At 50.9% G+C, this 24,807-nt stretch overlaps 12 protein-coding genes across 12 annotated transcripts; 4 read left to right on the top strand and 8 right to left on the bottom strand.

The window, feature by feature from the left end:
- Positions 1–579: 579 nt before the first annotated feature.
- On the top strand, positions 580–2,128 carry N7506_006516 (anaphase promoting complex subunit DOC1; the record flags this gene model as incomplete). The annotated part of the gene is made up of 3 exons (XM_056955809.1): positions 580–598; positions 792–1,304; positions 1,362–2,128. The coding sequence occupies 3 exons, from the start codon at positions 580–582 to the stop codon at positions 2,126–2,128; spliced, it is 1,299 nt and encodes a 432-aa protein (XP_056810143.1).
- A 248-nt stretch (positions 2,129–2,376) lies between these two features.
- On the bottom strand, positions 2,377–3,756 carry leu2A (3-isopropylmalate dehydrogenase LEU2; the record flags this gene model as incomplete). Its single annotated transcript, XM_056955808.1, has 6 exons — positions 2,377–2,609; positions 2,675–3,302; positions 3,359–3,454; positions 3,505–3,570; positions 3,623–3,643; positions 3,706–3,756. The coding sequence occupies 6 exons, from the start codon at positions 3,754–3,756 to the stop codon at positions 2,377–2,379; spliced, it is 1,095 nt and encodes a 364-aa protein (XP_056810142.1).
- A 905-nt stretch (positions 3,757–4,661) lies between these two features.
- Positions 4,662–5,708, bottom strand: N7506_006514 (CDP-diacylglycerol--inositol 3-phosphatidyltransferase; the record flags this gene model as incomplete). Its single annotated transcript, XM_056955807.1, has 3 exons — positions 4,662–5,024; positions 5,087–5,463; positions 5,603–5,708. 3 exons carry the CDS (start codon positions 5,706–5,708, stop codon positions 4,662–4,664), a joined length of 846 nt encoding a protein of 281 aa, XP_056810141.1.
- An 828-nt stretch (positions 5,709–6,536) lies between these two features.
- On the bottom strand, positions 6,537–8,236 carry ptcA (type 2C protein phosphatase PTC6; the record flags this gene model as incomplete). The annotated part of the gene is made up of 2 exons (XM_056955806.1): positions 6,537–8,131; positions 8,179–8,236. The coding sequence occupies 2 exons, from the start codon at positions 8,234–8,236 to the stop codon at positions 6,537–6,539; spliced, it is 1,653 nt and encodes a 550-aa protein (XP_056810140.1).
- A 413-nt stretch (positions 8,237–8,649) lies between these two features.
- N7506_006512 (3CxxC-type zinc finger protein) lies at positions 8,650–9,049 on the bottom strand (the record flags this gene model as incomplete). The annotated part of the gene is made up of 2 exons (XM_056955805.1): positions 8,650–8,662; positions 8,712–9,049. The coding sequence occupies 2 exons, from the start codon at positions 9,047–9,049 to the stop codon at positions 8,650–8,652; spliced, it is 351 nt and encodes a 116-aa protein (XP_056810139.1).
- Positions 9,050–10,195: 1,146 nt separating this feature from the next.
- Positions 10,196–12,047, bottom strand: N7506_006511 (putative RNA splicing factor (Pad-1); the record flags this gene model as incomplete). Its single annotated transcript, XM_056955804.1, has 4 exons — positions 10,196–10,457; positions 10,512–10,991; positions 11,050–11,358; positions 11,416–12,047. The coding sequence occupies 4 exons, from the start codon at positions 12,045–12,047 to the stop codon at positions 10,196–10,198; spliced, it is 1,683 nt and encodes a 560-aa protein (XP_056810138.1).
- Positions 12,048–12,956: 909 nt separating this feature from the next.
- On the bottom strand, positions 12,957–14,171 carry N7506_006510 (fatty acid alpha-hydroxylase; the record flags this gene model as incomplete). The annotated part of the gene is made up of 2 exons (XM_056955803.1): positions 12,957–13,143; positions 13,201–14,171. 2 exons carry the CDS (start codon positions 14,169–14,171, stop codon positions 12,957–12,959), a joined length of 1,158 nt encoding a protein of 385 aa, XP_056810137.1.
- An 892-nt stretch (positions 14,172–15,063) lies between these two features.
- On the top strand, positions 15,064–16,320 carry N7506_006509 (uncharacterized protein; the record flags this gene model as incomplete). Its single annotated transcript, XM_056955802.1, has 1 exon — positions 15,064–16,320. One exon carries the CDS (start codon positions 15,064–15,066, stop codon positions 16,318–16,320), a length of 1,257 nt encoding a protein of 418 aa, XP_056810136.1.
- Positions 16,321–17,069: 749 nt separating this feature from the next.
- Positions 17,070–18,669, top strand: N7506_006508 (uncharacterized protein; the record flags this gene model as incomplete). The annotated part of the gene is made up of 2 exons (XM_056955801.1): positions 17,070–17,856; positions 17,912–18,669. Coding segments are annotated over 2 exons (1,545 nt in total), but the record flags the coding sequence as incomplete, so codon positions are not given.
- A 508-nt stretch (positions 18,670–19,177) lies between these two features.
- Positions 19,178–19,768, bottom strand: N7506_006507 (uncharacterized protein; the record flags this gene model as incomplete). Its single annotated transcript, XM_056955800.1, has 2 exons — positions 19,178–19,495; positions 19,598–19,768. The coding sequence occupies 2 exons, from the start codon at positions 19,766–19,768 to the stop codon at positions 19,178–19,180; spliced, it is 489 nt and encodes a 162-aa protein (XP_056810134.1).
- Positions 19,769–20,150: 382 nt separating this feature from the next.
- N7506_006506 (HNH endonuclease signature motif containing protein) lies at positions 20,151–21,409 on the bottom strand (the record flags this gene model as incomplete). The annotated part of the gene is made up of 3 exons (XM_056955799.1): positions 20,151–20,456; positions 20,509–20,954; positions 21,010–21,409. 3 exons carry the CDS (start codon positions 21,407–21,409, stop codon positions 20,151–20,153), a joined length of 1,152 nt encoding a protein of 383 aa, XP_056810133.1.
- A 2,098-nt stretch (positions 21,410–23,507) lies between these two features.
- N7506_006505 (uncharacterized protein) lies at positions 23,508–23,978 on the top strand (the record flags this gene model as incomplete). Its single annotated transcript, XM_056955798.1, has 2 exons — positions 23,508–23,599; positions 23,660–23,978. The coding sequence occupies 2 exons, from the start codon at positions 23,508–23,510 to the stop codon at positions 23,976–23,978; spliced, it is 411 nt and encodes a 136-aa protein (XP_056810132.1).
- Positions 23,979–24,807: the final 829 nt, after the last annotated feature.

Below are 24,807 nucleotides of genomic sequence, written 5' to 3'. Positions count from 1 at the left end.
TCTCTTTCCTTTTTTCCCCAACCCCCTTTGCCCTTGCCTTGCGTTCCCCTTTGCTTTTCCACTCACAAATTTGTTTCCGGGGAGTCTGCCGCGGAGTGGAGACGGATAAGGCACGAAGTACGCCCTAGGACGACAGCGGAACTTCGATAGCTGCCTACAGGCCTCTGCGGATACTGATCATGGCACGAAGCTGACTCCATTCTCCCATATGTAGTTGACCCACGTCTTCATCTCGCGATGGAGGGCTCGCAAGGGCCAGTCTATTCTGATCTCGACATCTCTTCGGAGTTGTCACCACTTTTTGAAACTTACCCACATGACGAGAATTCAGAGGGTATTCTATCACCTCATTTATTCTTGATGATCTTCTTGATTGTCTTCCCTCCCCTCGTGAAGTAGTTTCCCTTTGGTCTCCCGAGTCCTGAGGGTTGGCCTTGCCTATCATCACACCCTTCCACTTGATCCCATCATGACATGCCCGAGAGTTATTCTCTTGTCTCTCGTAGCATTCATGCCTTCTACTTTTCTTCTTTCCTCTTTATGTTAGGATCCTATTCATTAACGTATCACTCTTCATTAATGTATCCCACCCCACATGGTCACCATAATTTGTCTCAACACGTCTACACTTGTATCTTTCTTTATTAAATTAATGCATGACCCTTTTGTGTCTACATGTATTGTTCCTAGACTTTATATTTGTATCTTGTCTCTCATAAGTTCACCTGTACGTGTTGTAGTAGTCCACTTGTAATGTCGTCAATAAACTGTCGTCTATAGATATTGATAAGCCGCTAACCGCATACGGAAATTCTGCTCTGCACGTCAACAACACCCTCCAACCAAAAGAGCAGCCATGCCACACCTGCGCAGGCAACCGCACCCGCGCGACCTGGTCCCAAACCAAGACCCAAACACCACGCCCGATCTCCGCGCACAATACCAAACTCCGCCGACGCGCCATCCAAATCCCGCCCACCCATCAACCGGTCCAGATGTCTTCACACCCGAAGCTGCCCAAGCGGGACATCCAGCAGCTCCAATAAACCCCTTCGCAATCTTCGGAAGACCGCGGGCCGAGCCCCAGCCTCAGATGATGGACGACGATTTCGACGACGAGTACGACGACGACCCGCGCGCGGGCGCCGAGTTCGATGATAACGATGCACCGAGCCCGGACGATTCATTCGACGTGGAACAAACCACAGAAGGACAATTCGATGACTCAGACCTTGATCCCGAGCAGCTAGAAGAACACGAAGAGGTCTTCGACGAAGACGGCGACGAGGAAATGCAAGATCGAGGTACGGCCCGCAATGCAACGCGCAACACACTGGATCAGATCTAACAATTGTACCCAGAGAAATCAGCCTCACCACTCCCACCGAATCTCCGAGAAATCTCATCTCTTGCCTCATGGACAGTCTCAACCTCCAAACCAGGCTGCGGCGTCGCGGCCCTCCGCAACCCCCCCCCATCCCAATACTGGCAATCCGACGGCCCCCAGCCGCACACCCTCACACTACACTTCTTCAAACTAGTAGCCGTCGTGCGCGTACGCGTCTATCTAGATTTCGAACTCGACGAAAGCTACACGCCTACGAAGATGATATTCGCCGCAGGGATGGGCGGCAATGACCTCGTGGAGTTCGCGACGTGGGAAGGCGAAGCACCATGCGGCTGGGTGGATATTCCACTCGAAGGCGTGGGCGGCCGGAACGGCGGATGGGTACGCCATGAACCGAAGCGGCGCTCTGCGCAGAATGCCCAGAACTGCGGTGATCCTGAGCATGAGCATGATGAGCACTGTGGTGCTGATGAGCCGGAGAGCGACGGGGATGATCCCTACTCCGGGAATGTGCTTAAGGCTATGGTCATCCAGATGCGGATTATGGAGAATCACCAGAATGGAAAGGATACGCATGTTCGTGGGTTCCAGGTTTTTGCGTGCGATGATAGTCGGCGCAAGGTTGGGGCTGGGCCTTCTGCTTCGGCTGATGCGAGGCGGAGGAGGCCTTCGAGGGGGGCTCATGATTTGAGGGGGAGGACGGTCAGTGAGGATGTTGAGGATGGGTTTGATACTGGGTTGGATGAGCCGGAGTGGATGGGGGAGCCTGTTATTCGATGATGGGGTCTTAGTTGGAGGGAACGGCGTTTATGGACTGTTTCATGACATCCGGGGATTTATTGGAGTTTATGTCTTCATGATACCCAGTTTCCAGTTTCTTGCATGCGCGGCGAGGATATCATTGAGTGTTACTGTTACTTGCTTGGCAAATGAAGCATATTGCATGTAAAACGGGTATTCAATTTTGTTGTTTTCAATGCTAGTCATATCTCATATAGAAACATCGGGCACCCAGATGGGCTTTATATTTACTTAAGCAGCTTCTCGAGCTCGGCAGCGACGGCATCACCGACCTCAGTGGTCTTGGCGGAACCACCAATGTCACCAGTGCGGACACCAGCCTCGATGACGTTGCTGACAGCAGTCTCAATAATGCGAGCGACATCGATCATGTTGAAGGAGTATTGCATCATCATGGCAATAGAGAGGATGGCAGCGACGGGGTTGACGATACCCTTGCCGGAAATATCGGGGGCAGAGCCTGTTAGAGCCTATTAGCCATGGTCCCCAAAGTTGAGCAGCATCAGAAGGAACAGGATCACATACCGTGGATAGGCTCGTAGATACCGTTGCAACGGCTCTTGCCATCAGGAATACCGCTAAGACTGGCACTGGGCAGCAGACCCAGGGAGCCAGGAATGACACTAGCCTCATCGCTAATGATATCACCGAACAGGTTGCTGGTAACAATAATACCGTTCAGCTTGCGGGGATCCTTGATCATCAACATAGCAGCAGAGTCAATGAGGTGGTGACCGAAGGTAACCTGAGGGTACTCCTTCTCCATAACCTCATTAACAACCTTACGCCAGAGACGGCTAGTCGCGAGGACATTAGCCTTATCCAAGCTCCAAACGGGGAGAGGAGGGTTGTGCTGCAGAGCGAGGTTGGCAGCGAGGCGAACAACACGCTCGATCTCGGACCGAGAGTAGGGCTCAGTGTCCATGGCGTATCCGGAGCCGTCGTCTTCCTTGCGCTCGCCGAAGTAGATACCACCAGTCAGCTCACGGATGATGTTGAAGTCGACACCACGGCAGATGTCGGCCTTGAGGGGGGAGCTCTCGACCAGCGAGGGCGCGGCGAAGTTGCATGGGCGCAGGTTGCCGAATGTGCCCATTTCCTTGCGCAGCTTCAGGATACCCTGCTCGGGGCGAACGGAGCCTGTGCCCCATTTCTATACGCGCGTGAGTATGGGGGGTTCATGGTGGTTTGTGGGGGGTTTAGACGTACGGGTCCTCCAATGGCGCCCAGGAGAACGGCATCGGCCTTCTTGGCGGCGTCAAGGGCCTCGTCGGTTAGGGGAGAGCCGGTGGCATCGATGGAAGCCTGGTGTTGTTAGCGGTTGAGCTTGTCCGGTGGGGACCGAGTATACTCACACCACCGAGCAGGTGGTCCTGCAGGTTGAAGGTGACGCCGCGGGCCTTCTCAACGACACGGAGAACCTAGGATACAATGAGTATATGGAAGACGTGTTTGACCAGCTGTTCAATTTACCTTGACAGCCTCGGCAGTAACCTGTGTTCAGAATGTCAGTCCCCCGGATTCCACACCCAATTGATAGAGCATTCGCGACTCACCTCAGGACCGCAGTGGTCACCACCAAAGACAACGACGTTGAAAGAAGACATTATGCTGGTATAGGATTTAGGAATGAGTCAATTGGATTCCAGGAGAGCTGTAGACTTATAAAAATGGCGGGCGGGTGAATTCGACCCCACCAGCTCCGAAATCGGCGCCGATGACATAAATCCAATCAAAGGCACCGCTTATTCACGGACAGGCACTGGAGCTTCAGGGTTTTTGAATGGAGCAATGTGTTTACTGCATGATCATGTTTAAATCTGGTCATTACACCTTCATATCAGTCTCAATGTACTTGAAATGGGGCATGGCGGGGCAACTTGTCAGATCTCGGGATCAGCCATGCATATCAAGCTAGAGAAGAGCCATAGAGCTTGCGATTTACCTCAATGTGGTCTTAGTGCGTAGAGAGTACCCTTGGGACTTATGAAGAGCTTCCGAAAGGGACTGGCATGATATTCTAGCTACCGTTTAGCAAGCAGTCATCTCGATGACCGCTAGTCTTGAAGATACAAGAGAAATGCATTAAATGATGTATAACAGCGTTAATAATGTTGAAAATCCAACAAAAACAAAGACTCTTACGAACAAAATAGAAGAACCGAGCTGAAAACCAGCTCAAAATGAAAGAAGCCAAACAAAAGTAGAAGAAAGAAGGGGAAGAGAAGAGCAAAAAGAAAACACAACCCGCGTGTGTACTGTACAAGGTCCCAAAGTCCGGACCATGTGTGGTCACCTATGACCCGCAGTCCCACCCAAGATGCTTATTGATAGGATCCAACTACCAGACCAACCATATCCCTAGGGAGGTAAGAGATAGTCGAATAAGACTATACACTTACGCGTCCCTGAAAACAGACCGTAGCTCCAAAGACATGCATGACAAGAAAAGGAAACGAAGGCGCAGACAGGATGCGTTTGCATCCCAAACCTCCACTATAGCTCCAATTCTTTATTTCTTGCGGTTGGCGCGGCGGGTCTCGAGGTCTCCCTCGGCGAGCCACTTGCTGGCGTTCACCATCTGGACGACGTTGACGAACTGCTTGAACGCCATGACGGGGAAGGCAATGCCGGTGATAATCCACGGCCAGGTGCTCTCGAGCTTGTTGGCGCGCGCCATCTCGAGGGCACCGGCGCTCCAGGGGCTGGAGAAGAGGCTGGCGGGCTCCGGGTGGGCCGGGTTGCCTGGTTGGGCGGATGAGCCATCGGAGACGGGCTGCAGGAGCGAGGGCGACAGGATGGGCGATGAGAAGGACAGCAGGTACAGGCCGATGAAGAATGCTTCGTTCAGGGCACAGCAGACGAACAGAACGGCCTAGACGGATCAGAAATGTTAGAGTTGGGCAGACAAACAATGAAGGGTTGACGGCATCGTACCTTGTTGGTATAGTACTGGTACATGATCCAGCTACGGGTGGGATCGACCTTCTTGTGGCTCTGGCTGGAACCTCCCATGCTCAAAGTGGCGTACATGTGCATGTAGTGGCTGGCCATATCCAAACTGATGAGAGCCTGGAACACGATGGCCCAGCGGGGCCAGGCGGAGCTCAGGAAGACCAGGAGACATGCGGTGGTGCATCGGTCGGTGACCATGTCCAGCACAGCGCCAAAGGTGGTAGATTGGTTGAAGTAGCGAGCGGCATAACCGTCCAGCCCGTCCAGCAGACAAGACACGGTATAGAGGAAAGAGCAAGTTCGAGGATGGAGGGGCATGTAATATAGGGAGGCGAAAGTCAACACGACTCGAGAGTACCCTGGAGATGGAAGTTAGATCTGAAGCTCGATAAGGGCATCAAAGCTCTGAAAGCTTTCTGAGATGGCGAAATGATCGTACCGATGAGGTTGGGCGTGAAAAGGAAGATGTTCTCCTTGGGCTCATCGCGCGCGGCGGACTTGGCCCTCTTGGAGGGGGGCGCTTGGAGGGTGAGGAGCCATTGCTAGGCGAGTCGCTCTCCTCGGCCGCAAGGGCTGCTTTTTGACGTCGTGTGCGAGCACTCATTGTGTGTTTTTTTTGAAAGGAACGGACAGGTTGGGGAGATTAAAGTATAGGTCGGAGGCCGGGAAGGAGTGTAGCCGGACGGTTTCGTCTTTGAAAAATAGCCGTCAGCCCGGATCGGAGGGAGCTCAAGAACACGTACGTTGCCTGAATTAAGGAGAAAACGGGTCCGATAAGCCGATAAGCGCGTTTTATTACCACGCGATCAGCATGCAAACCTGAAACGAAAGAAAAATTAAATTGGAGAACAAAACAGAAGGGAAAACAGGAGGTGTGTCCACTGGCACTGGCGGATTGCCCGGAACCCTGGAAGCTTCCCGCGATCCACACGGTAGAGCTCATACTTGATTATACTACGGAGTACTTGAAGCTGTAGGAGTGGTTGAATTGTTATAATATTGTGTTCTCTAGGTTGGTCCTGGTACTTGGGGGTTCCAATTGAATAATACGCAAACAACATGCATGTTCTAAGTGTACACGATGTAGCTATTGACTCCGTACAGGCATCAAGGTTGTTGATGTTGGAAATTGCAGTCGATCTATAGGAGAAACACGAGTACGAGCGATCACGTGACACGTGACACGTTCCACCAGATTAAGCATCTTTTCAATGGCTGCTTGAATAGATCTTGCCTCTTGTAGTGCCTAGCGTAAAATGTGGAGAGTGATTATCGACAACTAGTGAATTGTGATTTCCGAGTAGAAGATATTTCTGACCATCACCCGTGGGCATTTCTGGCTCAAAGATGGATCAATGCTTATAGACGATTATATACCAGCAACGAATAAATACTATGTACAGAACAAAAGAAACTCTACAGAGGGAACATTTCACGTCCGTGACCTGCGCGGATCAGTGGCCTCCTGCCGGCGCCATGCGCGAGACTCCCTGGTTCCCATACTTCCAACACCACCTTCTTGACGGCGCTCCCAACCACCGAGTCGAATGACAAGACAAGTAGCATTGTCACCTTCCTTGGTGACCTCCGTGGAGAAGTTGACGACATCACGCGCACCTTGCTCAGGAGTCTTGGATTCTTTGACGATATCCACAACTTCCTGGTCAAGGAGGGTGCCACTGATGCCATCGGACACCATGATCAGGAACGAGAACTCCGCGGGGCCGAGTTCGATGCGCTTGAGCTCTGGTTCCGCGGAGACACCGATGCGCTTGGAGTGAACGTCGCCAAAGGCGCGGGTATTTGCGAGTCCACTCATGCGTTCCTCGCCGAAGGAATCCGTGACGAAGGTTGCGGCGTACCGGCGGAGTCGGCTTGCCTCGATTGGTGATGAGGGGTGGTGGTTGGAGGTTACGGGAATGGCTTCGCCGGTTTCGGTTGAGCACAGGAGAATGCGAGTGTCGCCGACGTGAGCGATGAGAAGACTTGACGGGGCGATGGGGTGCCAAAAGGGAGCTGGTGTTGGGGTTGAGATCATCGCAACACTTCCCGTACTGCCGCCTTTGAAACGAGCGCGTCCACCAATATGGGGAGATCGAGTCATGCTCGGTCGGTGGAATATTTCGTCATCGTTCAAGGGTCGCTCAGCTCGTACTGGATCATCTTCTTGCTTGGAGGCTTGCGCTTTGACGAAGTCTAGGTCGGCGCGAAGGAAAGCGTATTCCACAACCTCTTCGATAGAAACGTGTTCGGCAATCGCCGGGTCTGTGGAATCGGTGCCCTCGTATGCGAAATGTGGCGGCTTGAATCTTTTGAAGTAGCCCCCGACAACCCGTCTCCAGGTCTGTACCAGGTATTTCTCAAGATCTCCGATTCGGCGGCGGTCGCCTTCTTGCATGACAGGTAGATCGCTGTTGGTAGATGGAACCGTAGCACCTGGCCGTAGACTCGATTGTAGCTCAATGTCCCGTGCTGCATTTTGAATATACTCGTGCAGATAGTCCCTCAAGAAGGAACTGCACTCGGTTCCGCCATGACCGTCAAAGACACCGAAGTAGAAGACCTGCGGATCTCCCCGAGCTGTATCCGCGGCTCGCGATTCTTGTGGCCGTGCTAACGGGTCTTGTCTATTGGGCCGCCTGATCGTCAACGAGGCCGGCGGGCGCTTCGCGAAGGCCGGGATGTCGATGACGCCAGCTTGGTAGGTATCTTCATTGGCAGGGCGAGTACCGCGAGCAGTCACGGCGCCGAAATGGTGCTTTGCGCTGCGAAGAGGAATTCGAACTACCGTTGTTTCGCGATCTATTAAAGCTTGGAACGAAGCTGGAGATTGTGGCGTATCTTCGGTATGCGGTGTTGAGGCTCCGCGAGGGAGTTTGTGAAACGGTGAAGTCGGACCGCGGGGATCAGGGTGGAGGGAGGACGAGGGCAAGTGTGTCACAAAGTAGTCGCGGAACTGAGGCTCTTTCTGTCCTGCCGACGGGGCCGGGGGTTCAGTAGTGTAGGTTCGAGCTCGTAGGGCGAAGCCTAGATCGCGATTAGCTGGAGATAAGAGGCTGAGGCAGGATACTCACTGTAGCCGGTCAAGGTCCAGACCCTGCCTGTTACTCGCCTCGCTGAAAGGAGAGTCATTGGTCCATTGAAGTACAGAGAAGTAGCCTGGGGAGGAAGAAAGGGTTGAAGACAGCGGGGAGTGGCCCGGGCGTCGGCAGATAAGAACACTTGGGTCGGCACATTCTTTCCGTAAACTACTCCATCCTGAGATCCGCTATAGATCACGACTCTACACCAACTTCCTACTGACACACTCTGTATAGATCAAAACTGGGGCTGGTCTGGAGAGAATCCCTGTTGATTGCTAGCAATTCCCCATGACTGACCATTTCCCTATCTATTTCTTCTGTTAACTGGGATTCTCGACGAACACCACGAACTCCGCATCGACATAGCCAAACAGGTCCAATAGATGACGCGATTGACCTCGTCATGAGTAGGCCAACCAGCATGGCCAGGATTTTACTCGTCTCTGCTTGGCTTCTAGCCCACTAGAACGTGAATCTATGTGCATGTTAACAACTTGACCGCCGTTGAACTGAAAGCGACATACCTCTCTAGTGCTCCCTCCCAGTCATCCTCGCTGGACTTAGAGCAGTGCCCGGCTTTACATCCTTCACAGCGCTGGCTGTCATGCGGACCTTTGCTCTTATCGAACCCCTGGAAACCCTCAACATCCAGTCCGTTCCATCGTTTGAGCCAGTAGACAACTCGCTCGGCATACGAATCATCCAGCTGAGGCTGACTGAGCCAGTTGCAAGACTTGCATCGTTGGTGATAAATCTTGGCGTTGTATTTACTGCCTCGGTAAAGACGTATTCTTGTGGCGATCTTCTTGCTCGACCATCCTGTTGAGCGACATGCCGGATTGTTACATGAAAATCGGCCCATGATACTTGTGTTGTGATGTTTGATGGATGATTTCTCGTCATCCCCGCCATGAAAGGTGAAGGAAAGCCCTGTGCCTTCTAGTAGACTAGTCACATCTTCGTGAAGATGTTTATGCATGGACGATTTTGGGAAGGGCATAATGTATCTGGCTGGTACTGTGCTTGGGGTATCTGACCTTCCAATATTATGAGTGTTAACTCCACATGAGCAGCTGCGTAAAGGCCATAGACTGACTATTGCTTTCTTCAAAATGTCTCAGGCCTGGAAGGTACCTTGCGAGGGCGTACATTCGTGGGTATCAAGACAGGAATCTCGGGGAGAAATGAACGAAGGAAGCCAATATCCTGGTCTGCCCAGGTGGCTTTTATCTCCAGGCTTTATGTGAGTGTTGTCACACAAGCAGCAGATTGATTGCTCCGCCAGTTTCTTTATAAGAGGGCTGAAGTGTGTGGCTGGTTGCTGAATTGCTCCCACAGCCTTGGATTAGCCCTAACAAGGTTCGTACATCGAAAGAGCATCTTACCTTTTGAGGTCCCTCTGCTTGTCACGGAGAGATATGGATGTAGTTGCATGATACTATGTCGATAACTTTAAAATGAAGAACAGAGCTGCTGAAACGACAATTACGAGAGCATGTTTTATGAGACAGAGTGTAGCCTTTGTCCAAGTCTTATGTCTATGTCTTGAGCCTAAAGGGCTACATGGATTCCGTTGCTCAAAGGTCAATTGATCACTGGGTCTGTGTGCAAGATACCTGCCCTTTCAAGTTTTTCCAAGGTTTCTCTCACTTCTTTGATCACAACTTATACTGGTACGGCAGATCTTGAACTCACCATTTCCCCTCGCTAGGTGTCTACACAACTACGCAAAGACAATGTGAAACTTGTCATGAATTCCATTGAAAAAGAAGAGACTATTGCGATCAATATGCAACCAGACCACGCTGCTAAAAACGAAAAACTCCGGGTAGCAAATGCCCACGGGTGTGGGAAAAACCAAGGGGAAAAATACGCTGACAGATTGACACCTACGGGGAGCAGAGTCGTCCAGGGGAAGCACGGGGGTCAAGGGGACCTGCTTTCAAGAAGTGGTGCGTTAGATGTCATGATGGGGGGTCATGAAAGGGACCCACACTCAGGGATGAGTTCAAATGGCCTTGGTGCGGGAGAAAAGGCTGCTGTAGACGGCATCCACGACGGGTTGAGCGGTGATCTGTCGTCCGCCGAAGTAGCGGCCGTTCAGACCCTTGATGGCGTTTTCGCCGCCCTGGACGCGGTCAAACTTCAAGAAGATTTCTCCGGAGGAAGAATTGGGATCTAGCGAGATGTGAACAACGTGGCCATATTTCTGCTCGCACTCTTCGCGAACGTCATCCTCCAGTTCTTTGATCCAGGCTTCGCCGGTTTCCCTGCAAGCAAGATTAGTAGGTGTTCGGTGGGGAATTGTAGGTAATGAGACTTACTCAGCGGCATCGAACATGTCACGAAGCACCACACATCGGCTAGCCATGTTGACGTTTAGGGGGAGTGGCTTAGTTTCGGTCTTGGGTCGAAGCATCTTCTGCTGGTCGTCAACCGAGGGCTGGGGGTCATCTGTACGAGCGAGTTTGCGCATCAACGCGTCCCTAGAGTAATTGTTGAAGTTCACACCAGCGACATCGGTGTCATCAAGGGCACTGGCACCGCCAGCCTTCTCATGTTCGCGGCCACCGGCACGGTCGAAGTTGTTGGAGCCACCGGCTTGGACGCCGCGACCTCCCTGGCCGGAGAACGACGATCCTTGGAAATTCTGGGGGGTGCTAGATTGGGGTCCTGAGGTACGGTTCGCGTTCGACTCGGGAGTGAACTTATCATTTCCAAGACCAACTCGAATAGCACGTCCAGCGAGTTCAAATCCATTCATTTTCTCCAAAGCATCACGTGCTTGGTTGGGGTCACAGAACCTAGAAGTCACGTTAGAATTGAACTGGCCCGCCAGAATGTACAAAGGGAAAAACTTACTGCACAAATGCATATCCCTTGCTGCGACCAGTCTCGTCCTTCTGCAACTGGACAAATTCGAGATCACCAAATGGTTCGAAGACATTCTGGAGATCACTCTCGGTAATACTGAAGTGAACGTTTCCGACATAAAGGCGGTGGAACGGAGCTGCATGCTGGCCGCCAGAACTGGCTTCAGGGTTACGAGCTTGGCGGTTCTTTTCCGCTTCGGTCAGTTGCGCAATTATGGGAATTCCCAGGAGCTGCTGTCCGGTAAGTTGAATAGCGGCCTGGACGGATTCCTCGTTTCGGAACTCGACATAACCAACACTGCACGACATTAGCAAATGCTTTTCAACGCAAAAGATAATTTGGGGCTCTACATACCCTTTGGAGCGTCCGCTAACACGATCCTTGACAATCTGAGCCTCCTTTACGGGCCCGACCTTTTCAAAGAAGGCCATAAGATCCTTGGTCCGCAGACGAGCGGCAAGCTGCTGCACAAAGATAGTTCGACGATCACGTTCATCCTCATTGAGTTCAGGTGACTTGCTCTCACGGCGGGCCGGGGTTCCACGGCGATCATCACGTCCACGACGGGGGCGGCGATCATCATCACGGTCACGACGACCAGGGCGATAGTGACGGTCATCGTATGGGGAGCGGGAGCGTGAGCGAGCACGACCTCCGCCACGCCAGAAGTCACCGCCAGAGCGATAGTCGTCACGGCGACGGCGACGGTCAGATTCGCGGCTACGGCTGCGCTTTCGACTTCTCTGACTTCCATTAGCACTTCCATGCTCGCTCCGCGGGCTTTTCATTTCTTCGTCGGCATCCACGTCTCGGTCAGGGCGGCGGCGATCGCGGCTGCGGTCGGAGCGACGGCGTCTGTCGCGGGAACGATCACGACGCTCAGAATCGGCGCCGGCATTGTCGTCGCGGTCTACCGACTGGGTGGGGGCCTCGGCGGGAGCGGCCGCGGCAGACTCCAGGAGAGCCTCTACATCGAGTCCGGACATGGTGGGTAACCTGTCGTGCGATTGAGGAACGGTTGGGGAGGAACTTGATCACTTCGAAAGGTCAGCTTGCGGATTTGGTCACTAAAAAGGAGATCCCACGCACCCTTCTGCTATTGGACGGCTGATTCCGTAGGAACGCAATCCGGAATGAAAAGTAAACTGACTGACGAGAATTGCGGCTCTGGCTGGAGAGAGTTGATGGAGCAGAGATCGAGAGCATTCAAAGGCGGTGTGTTCCCACGTGATCGGGTGCCCTGCGGCTTGGGTGGCGGTGCGGCGCTCCGGGTGGCGAGGTCCAGGCCCCGGGAGGGAAATATCTGAACATGCTCCGTAACAATTGCCATGTCCATATGATCCTTGATGGCAACCACAATGCACCGCCAACTGGCAAAGCCCTTTGAATTTTCCTTGGGGCGTAGCTCTTGGCCAACTGGCGAATACTCTGGACTTCACAGGCCTTCATTTCGTATTCGTATTCGTATCCGTATCACTTATCAGGTTGATTCCAATACTGAGGTGACAGGATCACCTACACTACCCATGGCCCTAGGTATATGGCCGAACAGGGGCCTGGTGTTACCGACCCAAGACAGGATAATCTGGATCTTCACGCAGTGCCCTGAGGGGACATGAGTCTACTAGGTACAGTACCTGAATTGTTCAAATGTTTTCGTTGACAAACGATGCGTTTTTGTTCAATTATGATTAATGATGATATACACTGATAAGTGGTATTCGAATAAAGAAGCCACTTCCCTTTAATGCCCCCTGATCGAATGAATCACCAGGAAGACGCCGGGATGTTGGATGAATGTGCATGAAAGTAGCCCCTGATAAAACCCAAACTCCACAGGTTCACTTGACAGCAGAGTGCCAAAGAGGAACTGCTCGATCGTACTCGGCGTGAGATCATGAACGAGGGCAGTGAAACAGAACTTGATCACTGAGCCTTCTTGGCTCCCTTGGGGGAGGAGTCACCAGCTCGGTACCGAAGATTCTGTCCCAGAACCTGCTGGTCACGCCAAAGCCGTTCTCATAATCCGCAAAGTGGTGCTCCAGATGGTACTTCTTGAGGCTCTGGTAGTAGGAGGGGAGTCTGGGAAAATGTGAGGTTAGTCGTGTGTTGATGGGTGAGATATAAGGCACAACTTACTTGCGGTGGTGCAGGAAGTAATGAGTAAGGTCGTAGCAAATGTACCCAAAGACTCCACCGCAGAACACAGACACAGCCGCATACCAGTTGTAGAAGAAGACTGCGTGTGCCAGCTTGTAGAATGGAGCGGCCAGGGCGACGAAGAGTGTCGGTGGCATGACAAGGCGGTACTTATCCATGGGAAGATAGTGGTGGATACCATGGAGCAGGAAATGAAGAGTCAGACCCACGCGGTTGTCCGGAAGCCATGCGTCAAGATGGAAGAGGAATCGGTGCATCAAATACTCAATCAAAGTCCACAGAGCCAGGCCAACCGTGAAGTAGCCGGCGGCAGATGAGGCACCGAGTCCGGTGGCTCCAACACTAATCAAATAGAAGACGGGTGGCAGCCAGACAATCGGCACGACGTACCATGAAGTCTTGCTGAGGGGCTCGAGGAAGTTTCCGAAGAGAGGCGCAGATTCGCCGCCCTTGTAGTGACGAGGCCGGTGGATTTGTTCAAGGTAGAACTCCTTGGAGAAATTGCTTCTCCAGAGTTGCATCAGAAGCGGCTTGTTGAGATCCAGGAACTTGTGGGTCTTGAAATCCTGGCTGTAGTCTGTGTCGACCGACAGGTCCTCCGCGCGCGACATTCCGGTGCTTGCATATATGGGCCCATCCTCGGTCTCGGTGACCGTCTCGATGACGGTGGTTGTTGTCTTTCCTGGTGTAGCCTCGCCGACGAAGCCAATGTGGTATTCGTCGAGAATTTCGTAGGCAGCGTCGGAGTGTTCGTGAGAAATCTCGTCCTTCAGGATCTCTGTTGTATCTTTGCCTCCATACTCCAAGATGAGATCTCCACCACCGGGGTGAGCATCCAGGAAATCAGTCACATCGTATACGTTGCGTCCCAGAGTGATGTAGCAAGATTTCTCGGTGTTATGGGATTCAACCTCGGCGGAGGTGAACGTCGGCAGAACCCTCCCAGGCATTTTCGAGGAAAGGACGAAATAGGACGAAGTGATCGGTCAATTCAGGGACCGATATGGAAGTAGTTGAACAGTTGAAGGTCAAAAGCAGAAAAAAAATAAAAATGGCAATAATAATAAGGGGAGCGTGGCGTGACACCAAAAAACTAGAGGGATCCGCCCGACTCCGGCAGAAAATCGATCAAGTTTGTATGGCAAAGGCTGTAATGGAGCCTGGGATCTTCCCGTACCAATCAGACCACCTGCACAAGACCTCGGGAATCGCAACAGTCACAAGAAATCACCTGCAGATTGGGGATGCAATTGACAGCGGATCAGGGTCATGCAATCTATAATATCTCCCCTTGATAGCCTAAGCCCCCGGGGTATCTGCCGACCTAATTACCTAATGTGGTTAGTCTGGTCATCGAATAGGCTATACCGGGATTGGCTAGAGGGGCTCTATTGAACTTGCTAACCAAGCCTAAGCTGTTAGTCTCTGACACGCTTACGATCTGCAGGGCATGAAATCCAATTTCCTAGGACGCTCGAAAATCGGATAGTTCACAACGTGATACGGAAGAGGCACTGATCACAATTTGAGCTCACAATAATGATTCTCACAACGACGTTGCCAATGCCCAGGTGTCTCTCGGGTTATGTCTCCACCGAGAGGCTAGTGTCTCCTTCGCGGGGCCAACGGGCTCAACGAATTCATACGAGGCCACGAATTATTGGCTCTTGATCAAGCCTGCACGGTCAATCCCCCAAGGAAGATTAGACGCCACACTAGTACGGAGTAGGTGGATATTCTCCAGCCCCTCTTCCCGGATTCTCGACTCTTGGAGCTTCTTCTCTCCTTGTCATCTTTCTTGTTCATCTACGCCGTCTTCGACAACCCGTCACTCTGTCCACCATGTCAACCGCAGGGGACTGGTCCCCCGAAAACCCCATTTTGGCCTACCTCCAGACAGTAGCTCAAACCAAGAAGACCCTCCCCTATGGGCAACCCGTCGTCGCCTACCTCTCCCACAATCACACCGACTCCGTTTCATTGCTGCGGCTGGCCGCAGAGCTCGGTCCATATATCGCTATCTTGCAAATTGCCGCAGAATGCATTGACGACTGGTCGAGCGACGTGATCGAACAACTCCAGCAATTAGCCAAAGAACATGGTTTCCTACTATGGGAAGGAAGCAAAATTTTGAACTCCTTGGTCAACTTCATGGGCAGAGCAGACGCACCGTTGGAAACACGGCAGGCCTTAACGGATCTGATCAAGAAGACATATACCAGTGGTCCGCTGAAGACGGCAACCTGGTCAAATTTAGCTACCTCCTGGGCCCCTGCAACCCCAATCGACAAACAGGAGAAGGATGTATTGATTCCATCATTACGATTGGCGGCCCGTGAGGCTGTCGCGACAACCACCAAGACCATCCAAACAGAGATCTTCGCGGACTTCAACAATTACTCGTCAGGGGAAGATGTGGAGATCACAGCACCTTTCGGAGAATCAAGCAATGGCTGGAAAGAGTTCAGCCCGGAAAATCTGGGGGGATCGGCATTGCGGAAATCATCGACTATCTCGGTCACAACTGAGTCGATCGTTCCACAGCCACACTTGCATGCAGATAACGGCGTGCCGAATTTGCCCCTGCTAGCCCGAAGTGTTGCACTTTGCTTACCTAGTGCTATTGAAACTGCCTTCACCCCGGAATATCGCCAAAGTACGATAGTTGCCGCATGTGCCAACTCGGACTTCGTCATCGGCTTCGTGACCAGTGAGCCATTCTTTGTCAATAACCGGGGCAACAATATCTTTGAATTGGCTTTACTCGATGGCAACGGCAATGCCCAAGAGGGCATGGACTGTGCCAAGCTCGCTACATCGCCCTACGTTAGCGAGAACCAAAGATCTCTCGGCGTCTTCTCTCTTGTGCCGCCTGCGCTGGCTCATGACTTTGAATTTGATCCGGCCTTCAAGCCCAGAGGGAATGGATCTACTAAGCTCGAGTCAGAAACTCCTTCCTCCGTCCAGTACCTCTTCCATATTATTGGAAAGGGCGTTGCACAGAGAGAGCAGAACCGACTAGAGCGCGAGAGCGATCACTCAAGAGAAATACCGGAGGGCCCTAAGATCGTGCATATTCCAGCGGTCATCATTGCATAATTTGACTTTCACCGGCGCTATTCACTATGCATTTTCTTTGTTGGAAGTTTCGGCATTTGTATTCTACACGCGCGTGTCATTATCTTGTTTCAATCACTCTGGCTTGTCCATCATTCAACGGACTTGGGAACTTGTTATTGTTAAATCACTGCATACATCCATGGTGCTTTGGTGGGGACTCAAATACTATTTCTGTTGCATATATCTTGGTCCGTGGTCTTAGAACAAGCCACGGATTCGATTTTGAATATTCTTAGTACGATCAACCTTGGAAATAGATCCCGTCGACCATATAACACAGCTTCCAGGGCTCACAGAAAGCCACATCTCTTGCCCTTCACCTCTGTGGGTACCTACTCCAAGGCTGGGGAGTGCTGCACGTGTCGATTAGTCATTTTGGGAAATGCCCACCTCCAGCGCTTGGCTCCTCTCTGAAGTTGAGCGCACACCTATACTCCCGAGGCTCGTGCGTGGCTTTCTTCGCCACAATTTGAAATATGCATCATTGCCCTTGTGGTCGGCATTGGTAGATCTGAGTCGGGTGGGTTGACTGAGAGGGTCAGGACCGGGTCGAAATTGACCCACTCAGCATCTTGAACATCTGTGGGAGATCCAACAATGCTTCGAATACCACGACACGCAGGACTTTGCTTTCCGAAGACCAATCCACTTTTATAATCTCACTCCAATGCTCCTTCGCCTTGAAATTTTTTGATCTTTATTATCTCTCCAGATAAGTTGGAGCAGTGGGCTTCTCATATCTTTCCGCCATGAGCTCAGGCGGGCAACAGAAGATTGTTGGTCAAAATGACCGTCAATCAGACGCTGCAGTCTCTTCCATCAAAACGATTACCGAAGATGGAGATTTGATTCTCGAATATATTCCACCAAGTGACTTGGCATCACCCACCAGTCGTAAATGGCTGGTGGCAAGCCGACTTCTTGCTTCCAACAGTCCATATTTCCAAGCGCTCCTGGACCCCGAGAAATTCTCCGAAGGCAGACAGTTCAATACCCAAAAAAAAGCCTGGAATGACTCTCATGCGCCAAATTCTGTTTCACATAATGCGCTACCAACAGTCACCCTGCCTGGGATCCATCCGACACGAATGTGCGGAGAAGATGCCATCGAATTATTCTTGCGCATTCTGTGCCTTGAGTCCGCCGATGAGACGGAAAAGACGGCATTTGAAAGTGATCTTAAAGTCCAGTCTCCCTCTCTTGTTGCCAGGCTCATTGAACTTGCGGACTCATTCAACTCCCCCCGCATTGTGCGGGATACCTTGCGACGGGTCGGATATTTGTATGGCAAAGCAAAGTCTGCCCCTCTGACAAAATTCAACGCCGGTCTTTTGTCTAGCAAAGAAGACAGGATTCGACAGATCATCTTCATATCCAGCTTTTTGGGCGATGTCAGAATCGTCAGAGTCATGACCCACACCTTGATCATTGTCGGCTCCAGGTTCTGGACCCATGGGCTGGAAAGTCCCGAGGAAGAGATACTACGTTGGAAATACTTGCCATATGGACTTGAAGGTATGGATCTCTCCTCTGTTCAAACAAAACCAACAGCTAAAACAAGCCCCCACAGAGGAAATATACCATCGACGCCAACTAGTGCTGAATACTATAACTGATATACAGGCCCATTTCCTACGTGTATATGGGGGCATGGAAGATATCGACACCTCAAAGCCAGCAAACAGCAGAACCTTAGGTGCAGCCTTTACGGCATCTGCACCCGCGCTCCTTCACTCTCGCCAATTTCAATGCAGGGGCGGATTCAACAATGCCAGCCAATGTGACCTATTCCAATTAGGCCAAATGATTCGATTCTTCTCTCTGCGAGCCAAAACTATCTTCTTGGGCTCGACATTGATAGATCCCGACTTCAGCGCCACTTCCGAGGATGAACACACATTGGGTGAAAGCAGAAACGATCAACCATCCGGCCCGCCTTCGGATATCACTGCTATCATCTCTTCTCTCAAACAATACCCCGACTACCCAATCGACGAGGCTCACACTGGATGTGGGGTCAGACGTCGAATCATGCCCGCCTTGGAATGTGTTGAGAAGTTTGCTTGGGATGATCGGGGCTTGCTTGGCATCGTTCTTGAAAATTCGAATACTTCTGAGCAAGAACACTCCCACTCTTTGAAATGGACTCCGTGGGCTGAGCTTTTGCAGAAAAAGCATTCTGTGGATATCTCTTTTGCGAGGGTCACTGCTGTGTACTACCCCTCGGCACGGTCGAATAGTGTTACTCGCTCAACTCCGCAAGATGAGCTTGCCCGTCTGCTGTTCACTGCTGCCAAAAGGGATTGGAGTGCAGCAGGCTCTGGATGAGTTCTGAGATTTGGCTTTGTCTATCTATGTCTTCACATGGAGGCGGTAGACCCAGCTGTACAAAGAACCTTTGCATGTACATATACAAAGACAAAGTTCATCAAACAACATGAATATCTCCAATGGAAATGAGATAGCTATGCACAAGTCACGTTTCCCGATCTTAAAACCTACTCAACATTCATAGCATGGCCAATAATGTCAGAAGAGAGTCCTGAAGTTGGGTAAGTCACTAAACCTGCCCACTTGGGCAAACACACCAGGAGGTCATGGCATGAGATCTCACAGCTTGGAACCACGGGCATCAAATAACACTTGGGCCCTAATTCTAACAGCTGCCCCCATTGAAAGATCACCACCATCCTCGGCGGCGTAAAATATGAGCTAGGTCTGAAGATACAACAAGAGTAATAGAACTTTGTTGATAATCATGAGGAATTGTCACAGGCAAGAGAAACAGGTAAGAGGTGTGGGACACTGCTAGCTGGTGTTAGACACTTATCGGCTGTTACTTTTGATGCTGGTGGAGGACGCTCCGCAAGTGTTCTAGAACAAGCTCCTCAGCTCCGATGAGCGAATCTTCGTCCAACTTCCAGGCGGTTATTGGCTGTCCAGCGGACGAGATATTGTTTGCGACGACCGCGTCCGCGGCCTCGAAAACGCATATCGACGTCCGCTCTGCTGTCGTCGTGGGGAATCGAGGATCAAAGGTTGAGTGGAGCTCTGCGGCGATCTCGTCGTCGCTGGGGCCAGCGCTGCGAATTCCACTTTCCGAGTGGAGCGATACTAGCTTGTTACGAGTGAAAGGACAACCAGCGTAAGCTAGCTGTAATGCGGATGAAACAAGTGGTTTTGGCCAAGGTTAGTTTTTATTGGATGATGAAGGTAAACTAGGCTAGTTTCGGTTATCGTATCGAAGCTTCATCACCATCGGAGCATACTTGGCGCACTCGTCGGCATCCTGGCGAGCTGCTTGGGGAGATCCAACAAAAGCTTGTCGCAAGAGGTTCCACGGCATACGGAGATCGACACCGAACATCAATTGATGAGGCGTCTGGCTAGTAGACACGTTCGCTGAAGCGTTCAGGGAAGCTTGCATAGGAGCTAGATAAAGGCCTCGAGAGACGCCCGAGTCCTTGCTGCTCGCGGTGATTGGCGGATGGGCTGATCGCTAGTTCGTCTTCCAGTGACCCTGGTCAATGAACCTTTGACGAGGTCCTAACTGTAAAAATCGCTAGCACAGGCACTACCAGAAGATCTCTGGATCACAGCGACATGCTACCAGTCTCTTATGTAAAAGCAGAGGGAGAAGAAGATGATGACATTGGCTAGCTAGCAATGTCTAAGATAATCCCGGGGTCCCCTGACCCTAATCCTAGCACTTAGCCTCAGGTTCCACAGAGCTCCCCGCTTCAAGAAGAGTGCGCGGGCGAAGCTATTTCCCAGACCTAAGCAAATATTAATACAGAAGTATGATCTATTCATGCAGAAACTTGGCCCCATAGCGCGATCTCCAGCAGACTAGCGAGATCGGTTGAGCCGTCCTCTTTCACAACAGCGCACCCCGAGCCTCTCAACTCTTCCCAGTCCCGAATGTGTTGTTCAACGGTCTCTCCCATAGCAGATGCATTAAAGATTTCACACATTCTCCAATGCGTATCGAGAATTGCGCGGCTTGGAATCTCATACTCCGTATTTGGCATGAATCGGACGTGTGGATGAAGGGTGGCGATGTCAGCGGGGGGATAGCGCTTGTAAGTCTTCACCTCGTACTCATTTTCGATATCCTGATAAAAGAGTGAGCATAACTAGTTTCATGGTAGACCATTACCTACTTACCGTAGGTTTTAAGGCAATTGTGAATTTGCCAAACTGAGAATGCACTGAGTCTCGAAGGGTGAGTCCATTGCAGAGAGAGTTGATCTTCTCTACTGAGAGAATTTGGCGTAGTGCAGGGAAACACTTATACAGTACAGCCCAGGCACTTGAGACATCTCTTGGCGCTCCGGGCACTCCTTGCCAAGAGGCAAATGCAAAAGGTATGATATGAGCCCCTTCAGTGGGGCCATGGAACACGCCTCCTGGTTCCCCTTCGTGTATCCATTGATCGGTGTTCTGTTGGCCCGTTATCACACAGCGATAACTATCTCGTAGTTGTAGCTGTGTTGCGAATGAAGAGTCACGCTTTTCTGGCTGGTCAATGGTAGAAGCAACTATCTCAACGTGTGCTTGACTTTTGGAATAGGGGCTTTCTACAACTGAGGGTGCTTTGGATCGAGATTTCACTAGTTGGCAATATTATAAAACTTTCATAGAAACTTTTGAATAGAATATACTTACTTGGTGAAGCTATCCCAGTCAAAAGATTGACAAAAACGTCGTACAGCTGTTGTTCAGAGCTTGCCCCGATGACATCTCTTGCAAGTGACGTTTTGCCAGCCTCTGGAAGCCACGTAAGAAATGCGAGCAGGCCGCTTTTTACTAGCTTGTCATATTGACGAGACTGGCTTCCATAGTCCTGGATCTTAGCCCGGGCGTCTTGCTCTAGGCTAGCAATCGATTCTGCTGTGTCTGTAGAGAGCATGGACAGTTCGCGGGGTACTGTAGGCAGGGGTACTGTAGGTGGGGTAACTGTAGGTGGGGTTATCGTAGGTGGGGGTACTCTTGCTATGGCTCGACGCATAGCTCGTTCGTCACGTGCCGTACTAGAAGGAGAAGCTGATTGATTTTGCTTTGCCATTTCGGAAAAGCGAAGTAAGTGAAGATCTGCAGAACATGTACAGTGTGACGGCGAGATTTGAGACCTCGGGACCTTGGGACCTCGGGAAGTCCAAGGGATTAACTAATTACCATGTGACTAACTAGCAGTGGAATCTGGTTTCCCTTCATTCAAATGGATATCATCAGGGTCAGGTGACCCGTAACTATCTTAGACATCGCTAGTAGACAGCAATGTCATCATCATCTTCTCCCCTCTGGATAGCTCGACCAATACCTGCCACGAGCCTTTCCAACTAGCTTAAAGACCTAGTTAAATGACACATATACAAACTGGAAGCAGTAATCAACTAAAAAGATAGCTTGTTTAACTAGCTCATATGCTAACAACCAGCGCAATTTCAATCACAACAGGGGCCTGACTCCTCGCTAGCTTGAGAGCCTATACCAGTCTTAATAGCCTCTGAGGTGTGAGATCGAACCACACGCCAAGGCCAAGCAACCCTATCAGCACAATTAATTCCAGCCACCCGTTACGCCCAAGATCACGCCTTCTATCGGGTACAGACAACCCAATCATGTTTTCTCTAGGGTGGAGGCTAATCTTGCGGATGAATATAACGAGCTAGCAGTGGCGGCGGAGTATGATATATACTGCCTAGGTATCACGAGTGCGATGCCTACCTACCCAATGTCCAACATGAAGACTCGGGGCTAGTGGGCTACATAGAGACTGTGGACTCCGAGGATGACATAGTCGCAGCCCAGCTAGCGACTCCAGACGTTGTTGCCACATGCCTACACTACCTACGACCTCGACTGTCAGTGTCACCTACTAGTATGCGAGAATGTAGCGGGCGGCAGCAAGGCCAGATCTCGAAGTAGTCGCAAACTTTGTAGATATCAAGGACAACATTGAGTTGGACTAGCCGCTACAATCGCAAGCTAAATTCGCCTTCCGAGGCTGGAGATACCTGTATCATAGCACTACAGAGTAGTAGAGGAAGTGTCCCCTGATAAAGTCTTGCCCGTTTGCCTCGACATAGGCTGTATTATAACCCTTATTGACAACCTCAAGAAGAACTAGCCTAGCCCAGTCGATACCAAAACGAACTCCCTTATCACAGTAAAGGGTATCAGGTCCAACCAGCTCTTCGCTAGCTATATCAAGCTAGCTATCTTCTTCGTGGGATGCGAGGATCGCGTGAGGATAAACATCATCGCTCATCTGGTTCCCCACCTAGCTACGAATATGCTGATCGGTATTGATATGCTAGCCTATCATAGTTTCCTCCTCGAATTTAATTGACTAACAGACAACGATAATCACAAGCTGCCAGAACTGCTTATTCCTAATTGCTATCCACACCAAGTCCGGACGACAACTAGCTAGGCCTGTGTATGCAGTTGAGAAGACACAACAAGTATTGGTTCAAGTGAAGAACACCTTGAAGCCGCTACTACCTGACAGAAATTTCCTCTGGAAGCTGCAGGACGACAATTTGTCATTGAGATGCGTGGCACTATTGACGCTAGTCAATGGCAACATCTTATCGATAGGGTTCAACACCCCCGCTAACGTCATTGGGTGCATCAGTTGCCACAACTGTCTCGATGCCATACTCGAAATCGACGCGACCGCAGCACTGTAGACCACAGCTAGCGTGGGTCCAATCATCATTGAGAACCAGCTCGAATATCCATAGCCTAAGGCCAAGATACCTACACCGGAGTCAGTAGTACCCAACCCCGCTTGCTAGGACAAGTCTAAGTATGGCGTTAACGTCTACAGGACGACACCCGAGCGCTGGCGGACACTCATCAAGCTAGTTGACAGCTTCCTCACTATCTGGACAGAGAACGCGCTAGTGGACCTTCCCCCAGATGATGAAGCCGCCGAGAGAATACCCCGAGCCGCGAAGATCGGGGTATCCCCGGATTTCCGAATCGGGTAGTCCACTCGGACATAAGATACTTACTCCTTTCGGACAGGTATAGGGCATGGGGAGTATATAAGTACTACCTGAGTAGACTTACCTTGAGAGTAGCACTCAGACTCTCCCAATCTCTTGCTCTTCACCATATCCAAGACTCCAACTCAACGTCTCCGTCAACTCAAAATGACTAGAGACACCCAAGCCAAGATCGACGAGCTCAAGGGCTCCCACTCCTCTGTCGAGATCGAGTATTTCTCCACCGGGGAAGTTTCCAAGTGAGTGACAACACACGATCATCTCTGTCCACAATGAGCCATGTACTAAGTGATATGCAGGACAAGCCCGAAGCAGCCCTGCTCCACCCGTGGACACAACCAGGCCCCACTCCTCGACGGCGAACTCATGAAACCTCGATCCCAGCAGGTTCTCAAAGGCCTAGCTGGAGCCCTGAATGACCTAGCCAGTGAGAAGAAGTGTACTCGCTGCACCGTGGAGGATCTCGCGACTCAGATTACGGGTCATGTCCGAGAGATGCGGGAGGCTAAGCGCAACGGAGAGTGGACCAAGGAGGAAAGAAAGGCGATGAAGGCCGAGTTCAAAGCTGTTTTCAAGCCCATGAAGAAGGAAATCAAGGCTTTGTGGAAGGCAAATTAAGGCACTGGAGGGATGAATCCTTTCCAAGGCTTTATCTTGCTGTTCTGACAGCCCTCACTCGTAATTATTATTGGTCGGTGCGGAGAAACCGTGGAAAACTTTTGAACGGAATCGAGATTTAATATGCTTTAATAGTTGAAGCTTCAGGAGAAGAAAAAGGTTTGATACTGCGGCGTTCCGGGTTTATGTGAGCCATGAGTCTGTAATCTACTACTACACACCAACCATGTCCCTTTTTTTCTCCCTGCAATTACTTGTAACACAGTCTATTCAATTCGCTCAGTGCTGAAACCCCATATAGCTAGCCTTGTAGTCTACCATCTGCACGTCACAATGATACAACATTCGTCCGTGCAGGAACCGGAACCGAAGAGAATACATCACCGAAAGAAGACCGAACAATGACATGATGATGTATTTTCTCCTTTAGACTACAACAGATACAGCCAAACTGTTTATCTTTAGACCGGTCTCGACTTTCTTTTCTGCTGCTATCCAAGGAATGCTTATTTTCACCCAAGGACTTGGGCTAGAGTTACTGTCCTGAAACCCTGGGGTGAGGCCCCGGGGGGAGTAGTAATGATCCATGGACTGTCTCACAGTGTACTCAGATCTATTAACAGGCAGCTAGTAATCATCCAGCTCATGGTGGAACTGAGCAATATGAATCAAATATTGACTCCTCTCTCAGACCTGGGAAACTACAACGTCGAGAGTAGCAATAATAACTTTTTTCTATATTGGTTACTAAAAACAGGTGTAAACATCTATTGTTCTTTAGTTGCATGCAAAAGAAGCGACAGAAGAAAAGAGCTCGAGTTCAAATGAT

This window comes from Penicillium brevicompactum, assembly GCF_028827555.1.
Source record: "Penicillium brevicompactum strain IBT 35665 chromosome Unknown utg000005l_segment0_segment0, whole genome shotgun sequence".
NCBI lineage: Eukaryota > Fungi > Ascomycota > Eurotiomycetes > Eurotiales > Aspergillaceae > Penicillium > Penicillium brevicompactum.
Note: the sequence above shows the minus strand (reverse complement) of the source record. Positions and strands in the feature narration are given on the sequence as shown.